This window comes from Amblyomma maculatum, chromosome 1 (genome assembly GCF_055883805.1).
Source record: "Amblyomma maculatum isolate TAMU_Amacu chromosome 1, ASM5588380v1, whole genome shotgun sequence".
Lineage (NCBI taxonomy): Eukaryota > Metazoa > Arthropoda > Arachnida > Ixodida > Ixodidae > Amblyomma > Amblyomma maculatum.
This window is the reverse complement of record NC_139344.1, coordinates 341,961,567-341,983,818: the sequence shown is the minus strand read 5'-3', so window position 1 is coordinate 341,983,818 and position 22,252 is coordinate 341,961,567. Positions and strand designations below refer to the sequence as shown.

The window sequence follows — 22,252 nt, the reverse complement described above, 5'->3', positions numbered from 1 at the left end:
ATTTGTGTTGTTATTTTAGTTTTAGGGAAGAGTTTTGATACTACAATACGGCCGAAACCTGACCCGACCGACCATTCGGCTAAGAAAACATGGCGCTGCACAGCGAAAATGTGGCACACAGGCCAGGTGCCTTTAAACAACAGAACAAAACGCATAAGCACGGTCGTCACAGAAGCAACAGATCGCTAGAATCTCTAAGCAGAGGTAAGCTGTTACCCATTAGTTGTTTAATCGTAAGCTTGACGTCTCCAGCCATTTCATTGCTTGTCTGCGTGTGAGGCCATGTGCTTTCATCGTTGGCTCTCATTCGGCATTGCAGTGTGTCGATCGAATGCGTAGTTGGTTGGCTAGTTCCTTCCTATTTTCTGTTGCCCAGTTATTTTTCGCGTTTTGCCACACACAGGAAAGGTCAGTCTCAAAGCTGTCACGCGCAAGGCCAAGCATGAACTTAAAAGGCAGGAAAGGAAAAATCAGGTTGGTGTCCTTTTGATGCTTCTTTTGGATTTTCTAGACGTTAATGGGATCTTAACTGAGTTGAATAATGCAAACCGTTCGGTAGTCTGAACTCGTGCCGTTGCGGAAACTTAACGAACTCGTTTCATGATGCATTGTTAAAGAGCTGTCACTTGTAGTTTAGCGTATGACAGCATCAAGATCCCGAAAAGTGTGTTTCGAGGTACGGTCTGTCGATTACGTTGAACAATGAATAGAATGTGCCCATGTTATACTGAAACTTTTTGTTAGATCGCTAAGACACATATATGGCACTAACAGCGTCAATTTGCTGTTCAAATCGGCTTATCATGACTTCTGCAGGTTGTCGATGAGTAAAACTCTTGGTTTAAAATCTTGATACCCTCAATGCGCTGAATGGTAGCTGCAGTTTCAGGCTAGCAGCTTGCACACAGTGCAGTTCAAAACATTCTTGTGCACTGTTCTTTGCTTGCTTACAGCTCCAGCAACTGAGAAAGCTAAAAAGAGAAGAGGCCACCGAAAGAAAGCGATCGCTCGGTGGAAGCGGGGTGCCGCCTTTTCTGACGGTGAGATATTCGTTCACGGCTAAATGACAGTGAACCACTTTTCGATGGCTCCAGTCTTGACATTTTTCGCCTCTTCCCGTAGGCGATTATTCCCCTTCACGCAAGCGAAGACCCTGCCAAATTCCTTGAACTTATTAAAAGTTGCGATGAAGATGCCGTCGTCACCGAAAGCAGTCAAAGATACTGCCACATCAGGTTGGCTTGCTTTTGTTCAGCATATCGAATTATCGTTTTCGAAGCTTCTGTGTGTAAAATATGTTCGTATTGTGTGGTGCCTTGTTTCGTGCCTGCATTATTTGAATTTCTAAACCTAAAAATTGGGAGGTAGTTAGCTCCCTCCAATATGAAGGAGAACAAGCACTTTGCACAGAGACGTTTTTCTACTAAAGTTGAAACTTTCTTTTGAATATTATAGGCCGAGAGGAAAACTAGTTGTAAAATTAGAAAAAAGTCTGCTTTTCACACGTAAGTAAATGATAATCACCAATTGAATACACAAACTTCGTTCCCTTTCATATTGGAAACATGTGACAGCACAAAATGCTGAAGGATGAATGCAAAATATCGATGTTTTGTCTCGTGTTTTACATTATTTTTATGCTCCCATATAATGCAGGTGTTGTATAGGTCCTGTGTATTTTCATGGCCTTTAACACTGTTACCAAATCTTTGTCTGCTTCTTTCTATAGTCTGCCTCGATTTAAGAAGCGGTACTCCTTTGTGCTGCCAAGGCCAGGAGATGTGTATGCAACGCTTGATGCTGCCAAGGTAAATTGAAGCACCATCATTGAAATGGGCGTGGCAGGCGACTTAATGCAATGTCTACCTGCATTTTTTTTTATTTAACCTATAGCAGACATTTGTAACAACAATATTTTTTCTGTTTTTTATACGTAGGAGCTAACCTCAAGGATCTGATTTCGGAGTTGAGACTTTCTTGTGAAAACTTTTGGGCGCGCAAGTAGTCGTTGAGTGGCGCAATGTGCAGACATTTATTTCTGTGTTTATTGATGTTTGTGTACTCTCAGCAGTGAAATTTATTAGACTTGGGTGGGAAGAATAAAATCATTTAGGCATAGTCACTTGAGATAATCGTCTCAAATGTCTGAAGGTGAGAAGTGGTTTGTATCATTTATATACTGGTAACAATTCAAAGACGAAATCAACGCCACAGTTGATGATTTTCCGAGAGCATGCATTCTATAGACTTTTATGATAGCACATCATGATGAAGTTCCTGCATGCCATCTCTCTGCTCACTATATCAGGTTGCCGACTCAACGTTGCTGCTGTACTCTCTTGAAGATGGTGGTTATGACGATGTGGGTGACATGATGCTGTCGACACTTTTTGCACAGGGATTACCGTCTCCTATTCATGTTGTACAGGTAAGTCTTAAAGAGTTGCACACTTTGGACACTTGTGAGCATGCAGATCGGATGAACTGCCCAAAGCTTGTGTGCATGCTCTATCCTTTTTCTCCCCTTTTTTCTTTTCTTCTGTTCCTTTCTCATTTTCCCATGTCCAAAGTTATCTGGCTAAAACCCTTATTTTTCCTATATGTGACCTCTTGTTCTCTTTAAGAATTGTGTGTGCACTGATATTGGTGATTTGCTTTACAGTAAAATTCTGATAGGGGCTTGAAGGCTGTCTGTTTCAAGCTTCAAAAATGCCTTGAAGCAGAGAAATTACCACGGGCTTTCAATGCAATAGTTTACTGATGATTTATGCACAATATATGCATGGTATACATGGTATATATGAAAACCTTTATGTGCAGTCGATCCTGGATACACACAAGTATAGCAAAGTCGAAGAGAAATCATGAACTAGTTTGATATACAAAACATGGCAGTGGATAGGGTTACCTGCAGTTTAGAAGTGAAAGAACGATGCACCAATGACTTTCTGCTGTCGCATGCCACCCACCGGCACACGGGCAGCACACCACTTGCTATGTGTCGTGAGGCCTAGCCAACTTTACATAGATGCCATCATAGACTTGTAACTCGCCACTGCCTAGCATAGGAGGTCACTGGTGCATAGTAAGTACATTAACCTTTTATTAAGATTAAGTTTTTTGCAATGCCTTCAGCTACAAGGTGAGCGAAAGAAGACTGGTGATTTGGTTTGGTTTTAATGAGTCTTGACATCCCAAAGTGGCTCTGGCTCTGAGGGACACCATAGCAGAGGGCGCCGGATAACTTCTACCTTGAGGGGTCTAATGAGCACTGACGTCACACAGTACATGGGCGCATTGCATTTCGCCTCCATTGAAACATTGCTGCAATTGGGTTCTAACATAGGTCTCCTGACTCGTCGTCGAGCTGCTTAACCACTAAGCCACCACGGCGGGGGTCAAGCCTGATGAGAGCTGCTGGTAGCCTTCAGTCAGCACTGTTAACTTCGCCATGTGACAGCACAGTTGTGTGGAAAATAGCACCTACAGAGCGAAGGCTACCACTAATATGTGCCACATATTTCTGATCTCTCATTTTTGCAAAATTTTGTGACCTCTAAGGCTGCGCCGTACACTGCTCCGTGTGCGGAAAGTCGTTTGCTGAATGAATGAATGCTGAATACTGAAGACTGCTGAATGAGGTACAGAGGCGTTCAGAATTGAGACTTCCACAGCATAAAAGTGTAGATTAGCATTTATAGACGTCCAGTATGCACAGCTTCTTCTTTTCCTCTCGCTGAATTCAGTCTGTATTTTCGTTGTTCTCAGCATGGAAGAGATTTAGTAACAAATCCAGTTTGTAGAAGAAAATGACGAGCTGGGATCACTTCCTTGGTTGTTTCCGGATGCTTCGCTCCTGTACACTAGTGATCTGTAGAGAAGCCGTCGCGATGGTTTACAGACACCACATTTTTGCTCATGCTGCGTCCCCCAGACCTGGCACATTCGTATGCAAGCAAATAGTTGTTGTAGTTACCAAATGGTTCACCCCTGTGCCCTAAGGCACTGCAAAGAAGCCACCGTGTTTCTCCTCATGGAGTCGTATTTTCGTGGGACTGGGCTCCTGGTATGTTGGCTCGTTGCCTTTCTTTGATGCTTCGGCCCTCTGCACCTAGGCACTGCAGGAAAGCAGTTGTGGCAGCTGATAAGTTTTTCATGTCAGGAACACTCTTAGCACATGTCCTGTTGATCGCAAAACATATTTTGTATGATCACAATTTGTCGAAATTTCGAACATAGTAACAGGGAAATCATATTATGTGGGAACATACCTTAACATGAAAATAGTGTAATCATATGGGAGATATTTTACCACCTGCGATTTTCAGTGTTTGAAATGGGAAATCATATGAGCCGGGAACGTATCAGTGAGGTTCTACTGTATATCAAATGTGTCATTTACAGGAGTTCGATAAATGCATTCAGCAGTTAGTGTTAAATTACATGTATTTCTTAAAGTGATTCTTTGCCTCTTCAATGTAAGCAATAATTGCATGATTATGATATCCGGATTCAGAATTTCCAGGATTGATGCTATGGTCAGTATCTCAGTGCAGTGTATGTTTTAATCTCTTCAGAAAACTCACTAAGACTTTATTAATTAGGTAAAAGTAGTAATTAGGCTGCTTGTTTATGTATCAGTAAAGAGTGTGTAATTTCGAAATAGTGCTTACCCATGAAATAGCAGCTAATACAGCTGAAAATCTTTCGTTATAGCATCCACTGATGCACTTTCCTTCTTGGTGCTAGTCTTCGTTAAAGGCATCAACCTTTTGGACCGGCATTTTACAGTACTACTACATTCCTTGTTGCCTCCTGTAAAAGTGGTTTTGCCAGGTTGTTATCATGCTTGGCACCAAGAAAAATGAATTTGTAATTTGTTTACAACAAACTTTACTTTTTATCCGTTTGTCTCGATGGCTGAGTAGCTACATATTAGCATTCACATGGTAAGCATGAGCATGCGGCATTGATTATCAGCATTGGCAGCTGCATTTCAATTGAGGTGAAGTGCAAAAATGTACGTGTGTGATGTCATCACACACTGCAAAACACTGGGCAGTTGAAATTAATCCGAAGCTCTCTACTAGGGCTACTACTTCTCTCTCGCTCCATCCTTTCACCTTTGCTTCATTCCTTTCCTGTGGCTCACATTGGGTGCTTGCTACAGTTGAGGCAAATCACTGTGCGTTTCCTGTCGTTATAAGAGAGTTACATTCTTTTTTAATTTTTTAATTTTTGCATTATTGGTTCACTGTTGCTGTGTAGTGGTAACAATTCTATTGCATTTTAATCTATTGTCAGGCTCAACACTGCTTAAAGGCGTAAAGGTTTTGCACCTGAAGTGACTGACTCATTGCTAAACGTGCCACCACATTGCTGAAGTCTTCATGACAATTTTTTTTCTTCTTGCATTCATGCTTATATTAACGAGCAAAGGGTTGTCTCTAACTCCACTTACTGTATTGTGCAGGGCCTTGAGGCACTTCCACAAAAGCAGCGTGCAGAGGCAAGAAAGCAGGTTACCAAAGCATTGGAATCCAGGTAAGCAAGCATTCCTTGAAGCTATGAGTACGGCACCTCTTCAGTGGCATTGTCATTAGCCATTTTTAATTTTTCATGTGCAATGTAGACAGAAAGGCTCCATTGTACCTGCAACACATAACCATGTGTTAAGCTCATCTAAGGCAGGACATGCACTCCAAGCAGGGACAGACTTGTGAGTCATGCTTGAGGAAAATGGTGTTATATGCTGCATGCATTTCTTGGTCTTTCTCGTAGAAAAGCTCAGATCCAGTGCCACTACTTATCTTCACTTGATGAGAGGAAGGGACGAAACTTGAGAGAGTATAGTTGTGTGCAAGCTATAATGCATGCTGCTTGAAGAACCTCAATAGACACAGTATGCTGGAAACGGCTCAAGATACCGGTTGTGTTGTCTCCGACCATACTGTGTCTTTTGCTGTTCTTTGGCCCTATTACGTCTAGCAGTCTGTTTCTGGGGCCCTCTAATCTTCGTGTAATGATGGTGTTGTAATTTGGAACGTTGCAGGTTCCCAGGAGAGAAGCTTCGCGCAGTGGACAAGAAAGAAGATGGCCTGCTGCTGCTGAGGCAGATAGCTGATCAAAAGCGCCGGCAGATCAGCTACCGAGATTCGCGACCACACATGCTGGCAGAGAGCGTGGAGTTCTGCCCTCCCGAAGGCCAAGTGAGTGCTCTTGAAGCATGTTGGTTTGTGTGTGGTAATGCAAAGCAGGTTAGGCATTGCTTTCAGCGGCCGTGAAGTAGGTGTGATGACACCTGAATCTGCACATACCTACACTTGTACTGTGGAGATTGCATATGTGATCTTCCCAAGAACTCCCACCATCAGGTTTACTAAAGAATGCCGCAGTTTAGATGTAATGGTTCTACTGAGAGCCCGTTCTGGAATGCAGCCGCAGTAAACTCTGCTCTGTTGTGGAAAACTTAGTTTAAGCAAAGTTGGTGTCCATTTCTGCTACTTGAGCTGTGCAATAGCAAAATAGCAAATATGGAAAGTAGTTCGGTAAAGCCTACATTCAAAACTTTTTATCTACATTTGTGAGCATGTGGACATGTATAGCAGCAGCTGCCTTGTACAGATTGCAGCTGCTCAGGTACCTGCTTGTTTTCTTCTTCTGTGCACATACCCAAATTTCACATTAACATGAGGGACATTTTTTTCTGAACTTGCATTTAGGTGAGTGTGAGTAAAGTGTGGAATGCTGCTAACCAGTGAATGTCCCCTCTTTTTCATCTGTTTACTTCCAGAACCTCGTTGGAACGCTGAAGGTGTCGGGCTACATCAGGGGTAAGCCGCTCAGTGTAAACTCGCTTGTCCACATCCCAGGACACGGGGACTTCCAGATGATCCAAATTGATGCTCCTGATGACCCTCACACTCTGGTTCTGAAGCCCCGAGACAGTTCCGTAAGTCGCGCCATTAACACAAGCTTTGCTTTCAACACTGGCATGCCCCGCCGAGGCGGTGCAGTGGTTGCGGCATTCGGCTACTGTGCCCAAGGATGTGGGACCGAATCCCGGCCTCGGCGGCCGCTTTTCGGTGGAGGTGAAAAGCTAGGCGCCCATGTGCTGTGCGATGTCAGTGCATGTTAGCCCCCAGATGGTCGAAATTTCCGGAGCCCTCCACTATGGCGTCCCTCATAGCCTGAATTGCTTTGGGATGTTAAACCCCACAAACCAAACCAACCAACACTGGCATGAAGCGCGGCAACGTGTGTAATGTCTGGTCTGCTGGCAATAACATTTATGGGCATCTTCCTTTTCATCGCGAAATTGTGGGGAATACCACTAAAGCTGCTGTAGCACTACGTTTTACACTGTGCTAATTATGTTTGATGTGATGCACAATTTTAATTACATTTAACATTTCACTTGACAGGGACTAAAAATTTGTCTGTGAAATATGTACACAGCCATGAAATGTGCGCATAACATAAAGCCTATCAAGCATACCTGTCTGGTGCAAGTTCTCTATAAAAAACCTGTAATTTATAAATGATGTTTGAAAAATTTTCATGCTGACGCCTTTTGGCGACCCGTGGCACCAGTTTCTTGTGCAAAATCCGCTTTTGGTGATCGCAAGCATGCGAGTAAGGGGCTGTCATTGGCCAACAGTCTTGATAAATCGAGTAGAGTAGAAGGCCACGGCATGCCTTCCTTTCATTCCCTCCTCAGTAATCTAGTGCCATACCCCTTCTCAATAAACTTGATGTTGACAGGACTTTGCAGTAAACCAAAACCAAAAGTTTGAGCTTCGCTGTAGTCTCGTGAAGTGCAAGGGACCCACATATTGTCATTTTTCTAGTGTTTACGGAAATTATGTGGCTTTGTGGTTTTCCATGGTAGTGGGGGTGGCATTCGTGTATAATTGCAGAATTGTTGAATTGGCATTTGGTTCAGCTTGACTAGGAATCATTGTCATGAGACTTCTGTGTGCAGTGGTTTAGCAGATGAGAGTAAAGGTAGCTTGTTTTTCTTTTCCCGACAGAAATCTGTAGAAATGGCTGAACTAACGCCCAAGCTTCTGGAGAAGGTTGACCCATCAAAGCAGGAGTCCCTGCAGTCTGAGAATGTGCCCGACGACATGGATGCCGAGCAGACGTGGCCCACACCCGAAGAGTTGGCAGAAGCTGAAAGTGAGTGTGCCGGCACCGCCAGTGCGGCAGTTTTGAAAAGCATGGTTATTCGGAATTCATAACACTGTGACATGCCACAAAGAGCTAGCGTACAAGAGCATAATTGCTCGGTTTTTAGGCCGTCATTTGCACTTGTATGGCGTTCGCTGTGAGCAAACCTCATGGTAAAAGGATTGGATGTTAACGTGAAATTCACTCCTAGGGTTCAAAAATTCCTCGTCTCTGATTTTCTGACCAGTGTTGCTAAGAAATCAAGACGACGTTTGTTAGATAAAAAGAGCGTTTATCGTGTACTTACCTTTGAGCCAGTCCGAGGCTTTCGATTTGAACTTGCACGCAACTCGGCCATGCTGCACAATCGTGTACTCACCTTTGAGCCAGTCCGAGGCTTTCGATTTGAACTTGCACGCAACTCGGCCATGCTGCACAAAGTGATACGACTGATAATTGTTGGATAATTTTTTCGGGTGCTACTATATTTCGCAGCTGGTTCGTCTTTTTTCTGCAATCCTGTTATAAAAGCAACACTGGAGTTCTGCTGTATTATGACTCCACATCAGCTGTCATATGCCTGGCACAGCTGCTAGCAGGTCCGAAGTTCTTTAGGGAACACGTCCAAGTTGTAGTGGGTTGAAACAAAAATGTATGATAACTCAAATGCCAGACACAGCGAGATGGCTGCAAAGGAAAGTTGATTCAGTTTTCAGAGAAACTTTTCTTGCTGAAAAACGACTTTTGCTGGTTGGGGGATCTTGCTCAAGACCAGTCCCTGTCCACAGCAAGAGATGCTTACACTTCTTTTTTTTTTCCCCCCCACTGAGATGTTTCCACGAAAGCTGTCTGAATCTTGATGGGTGCTTGCTTTGCTAAAAGACACAGTTTTAATTATTTCACTGCCTAATTTAACAAAATCATGCTGGGTACAAAGGTCAGCTTCATGCACCTGCTTTGTTTGATGCTGAATGCTCTGTAGCATAGCACAAAAACTTGTAGCTCAGGTGTGTCACTGTACCTGGATGCGGTGCAGTTGTTTCTGATCGCTGTGTCTTTGCTCTGTGCTTGTGTCCATTCGTTCTATAGCAACACAGTCACAGGGATCGTCCAGGAAGAAAGTGGTGAAGAAGGTCCCCAAAGGGACGTCTGACTACCAGGCGTGCTGGATATTAGACGACGAGAGCGGGGAAGAAGGCCCGGAATCTGATGCTGAGAGTGGAGACGAAGAGGAGGCCGGGGAAGGATTTGAACCCATGGACAGGGACGACGAGGATGTGTCAGACACTGACAATGCAACCATTGCCGATGACACAGAGTCGGTGGGTGCAAGTTTCAGGCTGCAAATGAGCAAATTAGAACTTGGAAGCGCGGTATCGCTTCGCCCCTGCTTTTGTGCGTCATAAATAATGCATTTCAGATCTCTATTGCTGGGGGAAAAGAAGGATATGACAACCACATTGACTTGGAAGAGGAAAAAGCTAGGTAAGCATTCATTGCTCAAAACAACGAAACCCATCTGAGCTGTGACAGCACTTGCTGTGGATTGCTATAACAGTGCCTCCTTTGGACAGTGCCTGCAACAAAAGGTGCCCGAGCGGCTGCCTGTCCCTCTCCTGTTCTCTTCTCTAAACTAGGTAATAGTGTAGAGAGCACTGTCTCGTGTCTATAATGTTTAACTACCCTCTGATGGACACTTCTTGCAGAGATGTTGAAGATTTCCTGTAGATGAAAGTATTTGCAACAATGTTATGCAGGTGGCACACATAATTGACCCGATATTGGCGTTGGGCATGTATTGGCATTGCATTACCAACCTAATACTAATATTGAGCCAATGTTCTGCTACCTCGGTGCATACACCGTCCTAAAGGAGACGCTAGTTATAAGGTTGCTCTTGCCCCTTGCACTGACATGGTTATTGTGCGTCTTATTCTGCCTTTTCCCAAGTTTTAGTCCCTTGCCACTTTGTAGCCTGTTAGCCATGGACCACGTTGCCACAAATGAAGGCACTTGATGTCACTACAGATCATGAAAAGTTTCCGGCAGTGATGCCTGTGTTTAATTTGTTGGCCTCTTCTAGCTTATCAGAGCTCTGTGTTCAATCAAAGTGGCGTCATAGCAATATGGTAACCAATTAGTAAATAGACAAGCTGCAATTTCTCCTCACTGTGTCTTCGTCTATATATATTTTTTAAGCCAAGGTTCTGGGCTAACCCAAGTCGCTTAACTTTTCTCTCCAGTCTCGTAAGGTTCAGAGAGGAGCGCATGGACCAGATGTTTCCGGACGAAATAGATACCCCTCTCGACCGGCCCGCACGGACGAGGTTTGCAAGGTGAGGTGGCAGGACTTGCAGTGCGTTGCTGCTTTAAGTTAACTGTTTGTTGTGTCACACGTACTGCACATGTCCATTTTGCCTTTTTGATTTCAGCTGAGATATCATTAATCCAAATTTGTTCCCTGCCCAACATACCTTCCTCTTGCCTTTAAATGTCACTGCTACCATTAAATATGAATGCTACCATGCCTATGCATAGAGGTGTAAAATTTCCAGGAATGTCTCAAGTTTGACACTAAAAGGGCCCTTGCATGGATTCTTGTCCACCTGTATGCACCATTTCTTGTTCGGTGGCAAATACTTAAGTCTGTAAGAGGTTTGGCATACCTGCCAACTCTCCCGATTCATCCATGAGACTCTCCATTTTTGATCGATCTTTGAAATTGTATGACTACTTTCATCTGCCTATGCAAGAGTGACTTTCATGAAACCAGCACTGCAGAATCTGCAGCTGCATCATAATCACCAGCAGCCGCACAAGCACCATTAGCATCATTGGCCGAGAAGCCGGTCAAAGCCAAATTAGCAATGGCTGATTGTGCCTAATGTTTGCTGTTGCAGTGGCTTGTGATGTTTAGGATGTGCTAGGCTACCTGAGTGCAGTGCTATAAAGTCCAAGCAGAGATATTTTGCAGAAGGTTTTTCAGTCTTATACCTCTCATTTGGTAGTTATGGGTCTAGGTTGTTTCAAGCTACTTGTAAAATTAGCCTTGTGGTTATTTTGTCTGTATCACTCCACGATAGTGGCGCTTAGTGTTAATAGATTCGAGGGCCAATTTCCGGGGTGCGGCCCATACATGCAACTTACGATTCTTTTTTCACTTAAAAACAGATTAATCAGTGAATGTGTGGCGTCTATTCAATTCAACCATTCAATTGTCACTCGCGGAGTCTTCTGACTCCGAGCTCCACTACTTTGAGTTTAATGCCTGCCGTGTAGTTACCAATATGTTTGCCCATCGTGTTAGAATGACAATGCTCGATTGTTTCAGCCACACAGAGTGTGATGCCAGTGGCTGAAACAACGGGAACATTTTGACTTTCCAGTCCTTCTTGGTTCCCGACACACTGCAACCAAACAGAACACTGATATGGAACAGAATTTGGATAAAGGAATCTAAACTACTGCACATACGAGTTGGTACGATTCAGCTATGTTGCATGAACATACCTGGGTTGTGTTTTTTCTAAATAGTGAAGAATTTACTTTAGGGGCCTGCAAAAGTTGCCTTTAGTTACCAGAGTGTCGCTTGTAACCAGATCTTTTCTATGCAATATTGTCAACATGGCACCAACCAAACCATTTTTATGTGTCTCTTATAACCATGTCTCTTGTAATGAGATTTTACTATTACATTTTATGTATCCATGCATTGCAGTTTTAATGTTCACTGATATAGTTGTTCATTGTACCTCATTTATAACCCCTTCAGACTGTCGAATATTTTGTCCTTCTTCCACCCTTCCATTGTTTTTTTGTGCCTTTTCACTGATACCTGCATGCTCACATCATCCTCACATAAAAAAGCAGCATTTTAGGTACCTTTGATAAGCTCAACACATTTAAAAGATCCCATAAAGCTCATATACCTAAAAGTCTTCCGCTATAATGTGTGCCATTCTGCATGCAAAGCTTCAGTAGTTGAAAAAGCCAGAATGCCCGCAGGTATCGTGGTTTGAAGAGCTTCCATTCATCACCTTGGGACCCCAAAGAGAACCTACCTCTAGACTATGCACGGGTGTTCCAGTTTGAGAACTTTGCCAGGACCAAGAAGCGAGTCATGAATGAAGAAAAGGAAGGCGCCATGGTGTGTATTATTATATTTTTCTTTTCTATTCATCGCTCAAAACCTTTTTTACCAGTCTACACCAGTCAGCAAGATCCATTCTTGGTCTTAAACATTAGGCTCATTGTGATGGCTGGATGTAAAATTTTTTTTTTTTTCTAAACGCTGCCTGTCTTGCTGAAATGCAGCGCATGCAAAGATTCAAACACTGAGCTTGCTGTGGTAGGTCGTTTTGCAGGTTGGGTAATGCAGCTACTTAGTTTCATCTAAATAAAGTTTTGCCTACTAAGTGTGATACTTCATGCGAACCCTAGTTTTTCCAGTCTGTTTTGCCTAATTTTAAAAAGTTGAATCGACGAGAGTCTGCCTATACGTGGCAGCCGGAAAGAAATTCTCTTCCCACAATTTACATACAATTGTTCTTCATTGCAGCCTGGCTGGTACGTCACTGTCCACGTCGCCAATGTGCCAAGGACTGTTTACGGTAGGAACTCGAACATCCTTCGCTCGCTACACTTTTGTAACTGTTATATTGTATGCTGCGACCCTGTGGATGTGCTCTTTTTGCGTGCATGCAGACATTTAATTGGACAAATGTTCAGCTTCTGTCAGACCGATCCACCTCTGCGGACGCATTTGTGCGAAATATGTTCGTAAGCAGACAAACACGTTATGTTAAGGTCCTTGAAAATGATAATACGAAACTTAAGGCAAGCTTTCTTTGCAAGATAAATGAAGCATGTGCGCTGCCAAGTAAATTACCATCGGTACATATTCAAGTTACTTATTAGCACAGTTTAGCATTACTATACTAGACTGCTTTGCAGTTTCATTTTTTATTTCAGAATATCCTCATTGAGCTTTAATCGTGTGTGATGAGCACATAACCTTTACATTCGTTGTCATATTTGTGGGGGAATCTTTTTGCACTGAAGTTCATGCATGGTAATGAGCACGAGCTCACAGCTACAGACTTAATTTCACAGCAAACACAGGAAGTCATTCGTTCTCAAACTTGTGTCCATGACTACCGCCTGCCAGATGTCTGACTTGGTGTTGCTTTCTTTTTTAACGAGGCATTCCTTACTGCTTCTTACTGTGTTGGTGTTGCTTTGCTCTTGTCGTGCACCAGACGCGTTCCAGGCAGGAGACCCCCTGGTGCTGTTTGGCCTGCTGCCGCATGAGCAGAAAATGTCTGTGCTAAACGTGGCCATCAAGCGACATCCCGGCTACACAGATCCCATCAAGTCCAAAGAGAGGCTCATTTTCCACATTGGCTTTCGCCGCTTCTCCGCCTGCCCCATCTTCTCGGCGCACACCAACGGAGACAAGCACAAAGTGAGTATGCCTGTTGCGTGCAAAAAACTGTTGTACTGAGCCTCAGGGCTTTACAGTTAGGAGCTTGATGGTTTACACAATTGAGCTTACGAGAAATATTTTTGTTTGCTACACAAGGCGCAACCCAAGTGCTCTCAAGTTCTCATGATCGCACGCCACAATTTCTGCGATGTTCAAGACTGTTGTCATTGCTTTAGGCATCCTAGTTTGGAAGTTCACAGTCATTGAGCACATTCGAGCACAGTGGACACTCTAATCATGACAGTTACGAAGTGCACATGTTGCTGTTTCCTTGCCCAGGTAAACAGCTTGTTTTTCAATGCATCTTGCCTCAGTGCCATCAGTTCTCTTTGACAATAGGTACACTCTAGTGCAATTAGAATATTATCGCATTAATTCCAGCGAAACAAATTTTTTTGCCACGACGATCACTTAGTCTGCAGCAAACATTATGGCGCAGAATAGAAAAATTCTACAGATAGGAAAGGTCATGTTTTCATTGCAGCATCTTGATGAAAATAAACTGTTTTAGCAGTTTAATTGGATAGGTTAGCCCTGAAGTGATCACCTTCAAATCGCATTAGATTGTACACATGTATCGTGGCATAGTTTTGTTCATGACTACATTTTTGAATTGAAAAAAAATTTGATTTCTAGTAATTACAGGAAATGGGCCTCGGGCAAAAAGCTACAACGATAGCTTGAGAGATGCCCAAGCTTTGCGTATTACCAGAAGTATTTGATAAAGTAAACTAGCTTGTATATTTTTTTATATGGCAGTAGTGCATGAGAAATTTGCTTGAGAATAATCATTATCGCCTTCAGTGAAGCCCGTGGTTATTTAAAATCCCATGTTTTGTGTGATGATGCAATACTGTTCACACTTCATCACATCATCACATCACTTTAATACCTTAAAGACCCTCATCAGAGGGTATTACATAAGGGGTGGGGCGCACAGAAATGAAAAACAGAATTGATAACATATATGAGTAAGTAAGTGTGCATGCTTGCTTTGGTGAATGACTGAATGGCTTTAAGTTATTGGCTACAGTGGTAGTGCTCCTGGATCCAAGTATAGCAGCATTCATATTCTAGGACTGCGGTGAATTTTGAAGGAGTTTCAACTGTCCCAGTTAAAATTAGCTCGCAGGCAGAAATGAGGGGAGCCCAGCACATGCCTTCATATCTTTAGTGATAGTTCTACGATGGACTTTCTCTGCAGTTTATGGCATGGTCATAGTAGCACTAGTATCTCATAGCTGGAAACTTTGTAACCCTCTGCTAGGCAAGAAAAGTGTGGTTTTGTAGGCAGGCTCTATCATTGTGGAATGTGGTTGTGACTGCAGAACTTTTAGACTGCGATGCACTATACAAAGGTGCTGTAAGCCCTATACAAGGAGTAAACTGCGTCCCATGGGACCCAAGGGTTCGTGGATTGCCTTTGTGCATTCGAGCCCCCACTATAGAATTACTCTTTTCACCCCTTTTGATGCATGCCAACTAGGCACAGTATGTATGTTGTTTGTTGTAGCTCATTTTAGAGCCTTAGCTCTGCTGTAAATAATTTTTTTTTTTCCTTTTCTTTTCTTTTTCAGTACGACAGGTTCCTCAAGAGTGATGCCGTGTCGGTTGCTACAATGTTTGCGCCCATCATCTTCCCACCAGTCTCTGCAGTGGTGTTCATAGAGGATGAAAATGGTACTTAACTCTAGCATCCACTTGAACACTGCACTACTAGCTCTAAGGGAAAGCTATACAGGCAGCTTTCTCATAGGCTTCACACTTCCGAGAAAGATTCATTCTTATTCTCAATATTGATCATCGCTGTGCAGTTATTACTCCAGCTTGGGGGTTTGACCCAATACATTGGACTGTTACATTTTTTGTCTATGATAGAACTGTCGCGGGGACTTGACACGGTCTTGCATTACTGGTGCTAATCAGGGAGCCTTGATTTCAATTTCTACAGCGCACCATTGCTGTATTTTTCAAATGCATCGAGTGCTTTGTATTTTTTTTTTGTGAGAACGAGTGAGCACACCTTAAAACATTCTTTCAGAAAGCTTCAATCCCTGTTAGGTGACATTTGTTGATGGCTGTTCATGCAGTTATTCGGAGGCCAGCATATGCTTGCAGAAATATATGTGTATTTGTGGACTGTGTATAATGTTGCACTGTTTGGCATTAGCCGGCACTGCAAGCTGCAGTCATTGCTTGAATATGTGCTGCTTTCGGATTTTGATTCTTTCACTTGTTATCACACAGGCCAGCACAGGCTGGTTGGGTCTGGTGCCGTCCTAAATGCGAACCCAGACCGAGTCGTCATCAAGCGAGCTGTCCTGAGTGGCCACCCCTTCAAAATCAACCGCAAGTCTGCTGTCGTCCGCTACATGTTCTTCAACAGGGGTGAGCGCCGCCCAGCCAAAACGCCTAGTCGTTCTTATGCTCAATAAGCCCGTAACCTGGGCATGCAAAGCTTTTATTCTTTTTAATTTAAATTTTCAGTAACTCTGAAGGCAGTTGCTATTTGTTTAGTTTGTTCTGAGGGGTTTAGTGTCCCAAAGCCGCTCAGCTTATGAGAGACGCCGTAGTGGAGGGCTCTGGAAATTTTGACCACCCGAGGTTCTTTAATGTGCACTAACATCGCAGAGCACAAGGGCGCCTTGCTCTTTGCCTCCATCAAAAGGCGGCCACCATGGCTATGATCTGATCCATCATCTCTGGACACAGTAGTCGAGCGTCCTAACCACTGCACCACTGTGGCGGGGTGTTATTTGTACCTGGCTGTGATAATAGAGTTGAGAATTGTTGGTCAGTATGCAGCAAACTGATTAAGTGGCTCGGAATATTCATTAAAATTTTGTATTTTGCCATCTCTGTTAAGGACGCCCACTTTTATTGCGAAAACAATACCACTCCAGGTTTCGAGCCTTCAGCGTAGCGCAGCCGGTAGCCACGTCTTACCCACGTGACACTAGGGTGAGAGCTGGGCTACCAACTTAGGTCTCTCGTTTCACATGGGATGGTTATGTCAGAATCAGCCTGCTAGGACCCTGGCATTCACGTTACCCCTATAGGCCACTAAGGCACGTTCATACGGGTTGGTTAAAGCGGGGCTTTATATGTGGGCTGAGGAAGAAGAAAAAGAGAAGAAGAACGCTCGGTGCCCCGCAGCTAATGCTTTCGCTCAATATGGTTCAGCAGCGTTGAACCCTTGTAATTTTTTACCTATCTTTTTGAACAGCTATCTTGAAAGGCACGAATGCTGACTTACTTGCACTGTTTGGCAAGCTGTCAAGCTGTAACTCTTCTTTCAGTGCACGTCTGTCCATCATCTTCTTTTCGTCTTGTCTTTTTGCGCTGTATCTTTCCAATATGAGCCTTTATCTCTCATGGGTATATTTTATTATTATTTTTGTGCCCTTCTGCAGATGACATAATGTGGTTCAAGCCTGTCGAACTCAAGACCAAATATGGAAGAAGAGGTCATATCAAGGAGCCACTTGGTAAGTTTTGTTTCTCCCTTTAATTTTTAAGTTCAAATGCAATAAAAATAAACTTGCTGATGTAGAGTGGTATCTGTGCCTGGTGGGTTGTATAGTACTGTGCTTCAGCTGCACAAAACTAACAAAGTTGGAAAAATTTTGCTTTATACTTTACTTGCCTAATCTGCTGCAGTTTTCCTGATAACCTGGCATATATCTTTCCTGGCAGCGTGGGGAAAAAGCATGCTCAGCCTAGATTTGCAGTAGCTACTTAACCATTTTTTTTATTCCGCAAACTTGTCATAAAACATACACTAGAAATGCTTTTTTTTTTTTTTGTTGTTGCACTGTCATGCGGCCAAAAATATGAATATAACATTTTGCACTGTATGCCACTTGTTCCTCTAGGGGACATACAGAGATATGCAGATGGCTGGCCTTCTTTTTAATGAGAGTGTTTTAATTGAAGTTTGTGGATTTAGGTGGAATTTTGGAATGATACTTTCTTCTATTGGAATTTGTGCAGGTACTCACGGGCACATGAAGTGCGTGTTCAATGGCCAGCTGAAGTCTCAAGACACAGTGTTGATGCACCTGTACAAACGCATGTTTCCCAAGTGGACATACGACTCTGAAGTTGGCAAGCCTACTCCCTACTACAAGGGTCACGTGACAGCTGACCACGAGGAATGTAAAGCATTGAGCCTGATGGAGTAAAATGTAAATTAAAATGTGAGCAGTCATCGAGTCTCGGGCTTGTGATTTTCACTTGAGCTTGCTTATGGTTTGAAGATTTCAGCAGCATAGGATTGGGGAGCTTATTCTAGTTTTAAGATATAGTAACAGGCTCCATAACGTTCATGCTCCGTGATATATGGAATTATTGCTTATACTGAATATTTGGAATGTACTCTTAAAAATCACATGCAGAGCCTGACACTACTGTTTGCACATATCAAACTCCCTTTCACCAAAACATTCAATATATTCTAATGGCTTCTGCAGTAACTTTTGTGCACACAGACGGGTCAGTTCTTGTAAGCCATAATGTGGAATCTGTTTCAGGGTAACCTTCGGCACCTAGTACTCATTTCCGCACAACACGCTGTAAGCAGAAAAACCACCACTCTGTGTGCATTGCCGCCATGTGGTGAAGCCTAGCAGGCGCTCTCTCCAAGCATGCTTCACTTCTGGAGGCACTGCGGCAGCCAGATTTGCCACAATTCAAATCTTTTTTTATTTATAGTGTGCAGGTAACTGAACTGAACCACTTATAGTAGACACAGGCTAGTTTCAAAACGCTGTCAACCTGAGCCTAGCTACTCCTACCAAGTGGTGTGGGCAGCAAGTTGCTGCAAGAGACACATCGCTAGTGTAGCTGCTGTACATTCCTACCTCTAGGTTACAGATAAGTTTTTATATATGTAAATACTGCTGTGCTGTCCAAGCGGCTTCGCATTCAGCTGCTGGTCCCAAGATCACAAATTCAATTCCAGCCGCGGCGACCATATTTCGATGGAGGCGAAATAACGAACCGCACTTGATACGTGCTTTCAGCATATGTTAAAATACCCTAAGTGGTCTAAATTAATTTGGAGCCCCAATTCGTCACGATGGCCATTCTTCAAGCCATTGTGGTGGATTGGGGCATTAATCTCCGAAATAAATATGTAAGCCATGAAAGACATGAAAATTAGGACCACGGAAAATGAGAAGCTATGGCTAATTTTTTTTTAAACATAGCGCAAACAAATACATGGCTGACAAGATGTAGAAGGGGCAGGCACATAATCATAATGCTAGATTATAACCCTGTAATGAAAAGGGGTGGATGACTGCGGATATGTTCAACGATAGGCTCCGCACCGTCCGGTTCCGTCGCCCTGGAACCTTGCTAAGGCTTGTTTGATACTACTAGTAGACTCATTCAAGGGGCATACCACTGATGTTAGCAAGGCTTGGATAGGAGACAACCGATGCAGCCTCGACATCATCCCGGAAAGGATGACCTCCCAGCTGCAACCTCTAGATGTGCGCCTGAACAAGCGTGTGAAGAACAATGTTCATAATTATTACTGCAAGTGGATGGAGCTAAGGAGGACACCTACTGCGAGGTTGAAGTGAGCATCGCTAACCCCAGTTCGCACGGTGGATCCTGGACATCTGGCTCACTATTCCGAATGATACAGTTGTCCGTGATTTAAGAAATGTGGCAATTCCAACGACCTCAACGGCACAGAGGATGAGATGTGGAAAGACAGATTTTAAGAAATGTGGCAGTTCCAACAACCTCAACGGCACAGAGGATGAGATGTGGAAAGACATGTGGAAATATCGTACTGGCATCCCAAGGACGCGGGATCGAATCCCGGCCTCGGCGGCCGCTTTTCGATGGAGGCGAAAAGCAAGGCGCCCGTGTACTGTGCGATGTCAGTGCACATTAAAGAACCCCAGGTGGTCGAAATTTCCGGAGTCCTCCACTACGGCGTCTCTCATAGCCTGAGTCGCTTTGGGACGTTAAACCCCACAAACCAAACCAAACGTACTGGCATCACTCATTTCATCCAGCAAAACTTTTTCCCATAAATGCATCTTTTCTCATAAATTAGCCAGTATATGGGTGCCGTTAAAAGATCAAATTCCGGCTACAGTGGCCGCATTGCGTTGGAAGTGAAAATCAAAGGTGCCCGCGAGCTGTACATCTTGATTTGTGCACGGTACATGTAATTGTGTACAGTGTGTGATTGTGTGATATCAGTTATTAAAAAACCTCAGGTGGTCGGAATTTTCAGAGTCCATGTACCTCATAGCCAGAGTTGCTTTGGAACTTTGAACCCTATAAACCAAACTAATAAAACATCTGAATGGTTGAAGTGCACCATTGTCTTGATCGAATGGCTGTTTATTAACCCCTAGCGAGCTTTGACAAGCCATGCTCGTCATAAGGCTGTGGTCATTTCTGGCTTATGACGAGTCCAATTCATCATGCTTTTTATGTTACTCATTGTCTGTTAAAAAGAGAGTAAGACTTGTCCTGCACTATTACCATTTTCTCAAGTTTTGCTGACCAAATATTGTTCTAAAGAAATGCGTTAGAGTTTGATATAAAATATCGCCATTTTCCGGATTAAAAAGATAACTATTTTGGATCGGTTTTCTAAGAAACAAAAAAAAAAGGTCCTCCAAGGGCTTAATCTAACATAGTTCGGTAGGCTCTTGCTCATTAAGGCAAACTCCATTAAAGGACTATAAACACCAAATTATGGTGGCAATTTTCGTCTTGTTAATGATGCGTAAGTCATTCCTGTATAGCGATCCACACGCAGTTTTTGCTTGCAACCACTAAATAATTTGTAATTGGATTTTCTTTCCTCACCAGTTTTGGTTTCGATATCCGAGAGATGGCTGTGACGTCACAATCATGTCTTGATGCGCGACATGAAAAACAGCTATATAATCGCTCATTCTTCACTTGTAGTGATTCATGTTCTTGAGGCAGGCTGGCTTTATCATTGTAGTGAATTCAAATGACACAGCAATGATTATATCGCTGTATTTTTATTCCTCTCATGACCTAGATTTGACTGTGACGTCACAGCCACCGCTCGGCTCTTGAAACCGAAATTGATGAGAAATGAAATTCGATTATAAATTATTCAGCAGTCGTAGGCGAATGTGACGTGGTAATCCGTGTACAGTAATGTCCTAGGCATCATTACAAATGATAATACACGAACCCAAAAATGAGGTGTCTATAGTCCTTTAAGATGAACAATGTGAAGTTCTCATAAGACCGAATGTAAAAGGACTCCACCTAAGACGAACTGTTCTGCGTGTCCCTTAGTTAAGATGAACTTTTGCAATGACTGAAAATCATGATGACCCTGCAAAACTGCGCATGTGGCACTATCAAAGAAAAGAAATGTTTTTACGCAAGAAAGTGCTCCCCACTAAACAGGTTCCACAGCATGATACACCACACAAAACTGCAGGAAAGAAAATCTATGGTATGGTATGGTAGCCCCTTTAAAAGCAAGCGATTATTCCTGATATAGGGAATGCATTGAGGTTAGGTATACTCGGGTAAGAAGGGCACTGCTCTCGTGAGACATACTGAGTGCTCTCTTTTGATACTGTGCTAAGAATGGCTTTTGAACTTGTGGCCTTGCTTTGTTTGAAGGGACCCTGAAAAGGACGAATCAAAGCCTGTATCAATCAATTAGTACTGCACTCTAATAGCAGAAAGGCTGCTTTCTCAAATAAGAACAAATAAGCTTGAAAATGAAAAAATATGAGACAAGTATTGGCACTACAGCCTGCTTCGCAAGCAAGCTGATACAACGTCTTTAGTTTTGTATGCTGATCCCTTGGACTCTACCACGCCACCATCCACTTTTAGCCTGTGATCACGGAATCCATAATTTTCTTGACATCAATGTAGCAAATTTCAGTCGTGGCAGGAAAAAAATACTTCAATTTACGCTCCAAATTTCTTGCCTATAAGTATGCCTATCGCTTTCAAGCAAACACCAACAGAACCATGAAAAGTCAGATAGTGGATGATTGGATTTACATGTCTTCAGTGTTTGTTCAAATTAAGATGCAGCTGTGACCTTCGCATTTTCTTTCAGTGTTGAAGGTAAAGACACGAGGCAAGAATACAATTTACACAGTTTAATTGTCCCATCCTTGTGACACTTGGACATGCTTTGCAGTTCAGTACATAACTAGTCACACAAATTCTCTGAGAGCATGCAGCCAACCCTGATGAGCATCTTTCCTGACCAAAGGTTAGTTTTGAAAGGGAAAAACAAAATCTTAGGTGCATGTTTTATCCGTGCCATAAGGTCGCAACACTCAACACATTGTTGCACCACATTCTTCAAGCAGTCTCAAGAGTAGGGCTTAAGAAGGATTCTAGTAGAAAGGACAATTTCTACAAAAGCACCCCTGCCTGCAGGAATATCTTTTAGGTCCGTTGAAAACTACTCATATAAAATATAATACATTTTAAATTTTATTTAAATTCAATATATAAATTTCGTATTTACACATCAATTTGCCTATACACCTATAATGTTAAAGGAGTTAGTTTCAAGACCTTTCTTGCCCTTTAATCTGTGACCAT

At 43.0% G+C, this 22,252-nt stretch overlaps 1 protein-coding gene across 1 annotated transcript; it reads left to right on the top strand.

The window, feature by feature from the left end:
• The first annotated feature begins 45 nt into the window (after nucleotides 1–45).
• Tsr1 (Tsr1 ribosome assembly factor) lies at nucleotides 46–17,871 on the top strand. The gene is made up of 20 exons (XM_084589155.1): nucleotides 46–204; nucleotides 404–474; nucleotides 954–1,040; nucleotides 1,123–1,235; nucleotides 1,730–1,808; nucleotides 2,309–2,428; nucleotides 5,474–5,544; nucleotides 6,053–6,209; nucleotides 6,794–6,952; nucleotides 8,034–8,181; nucleotides 9,262–9,494; nucleotides 9,593–9,657; nucleotides 10,416–10,508; nucleotides 12,178–12,319; nucleotides 12,731–12,782; nucleotides 13,431–13,636; nucleotides 15,235–15,337; nucleotides 15,905–16,045; nucleotides 17,071–17,145; nucleotides 17,651–17,871. Exons 1-20 carry the CDS (start codon nucleotides 90–92, stop codon nucleotides 17,839–17,841), a joined length of 2,421 nt encoding a protein of 806 aa, XP_084445281.1. The 5' UTR covers nucleotides 46–89; the 3' UTR covers nucleotides 17,842–17,871.
• Nucleotides 17,872–22,252: the final 4,381 nt, after the last annotated feature.

Bases quoted from the DNA above. Each gene is read 5' to 3' on its own strand.
- Tsr1 (XM_084589155.1), top strand. From the start codon at position 90: ATGGCGCTGCACAGCGAAAATGTGGCACACAGGCCAGGTGCCTTTAAA. The intron at 205-403 runs GTAAGCTGTTAC...TGCCACACACAG, and splicing joins GCTAGAATCTCTAAGCAGAG to GAAAGGTCAGTCTCAAAGCT. The intron at 15,338-15,904 runs GTACTTAACTCT...GTTATCACACAG, and splicing joins GTTCATAGAGGATGAAAATG to GCCAGCACAGGCTGGTTGGG.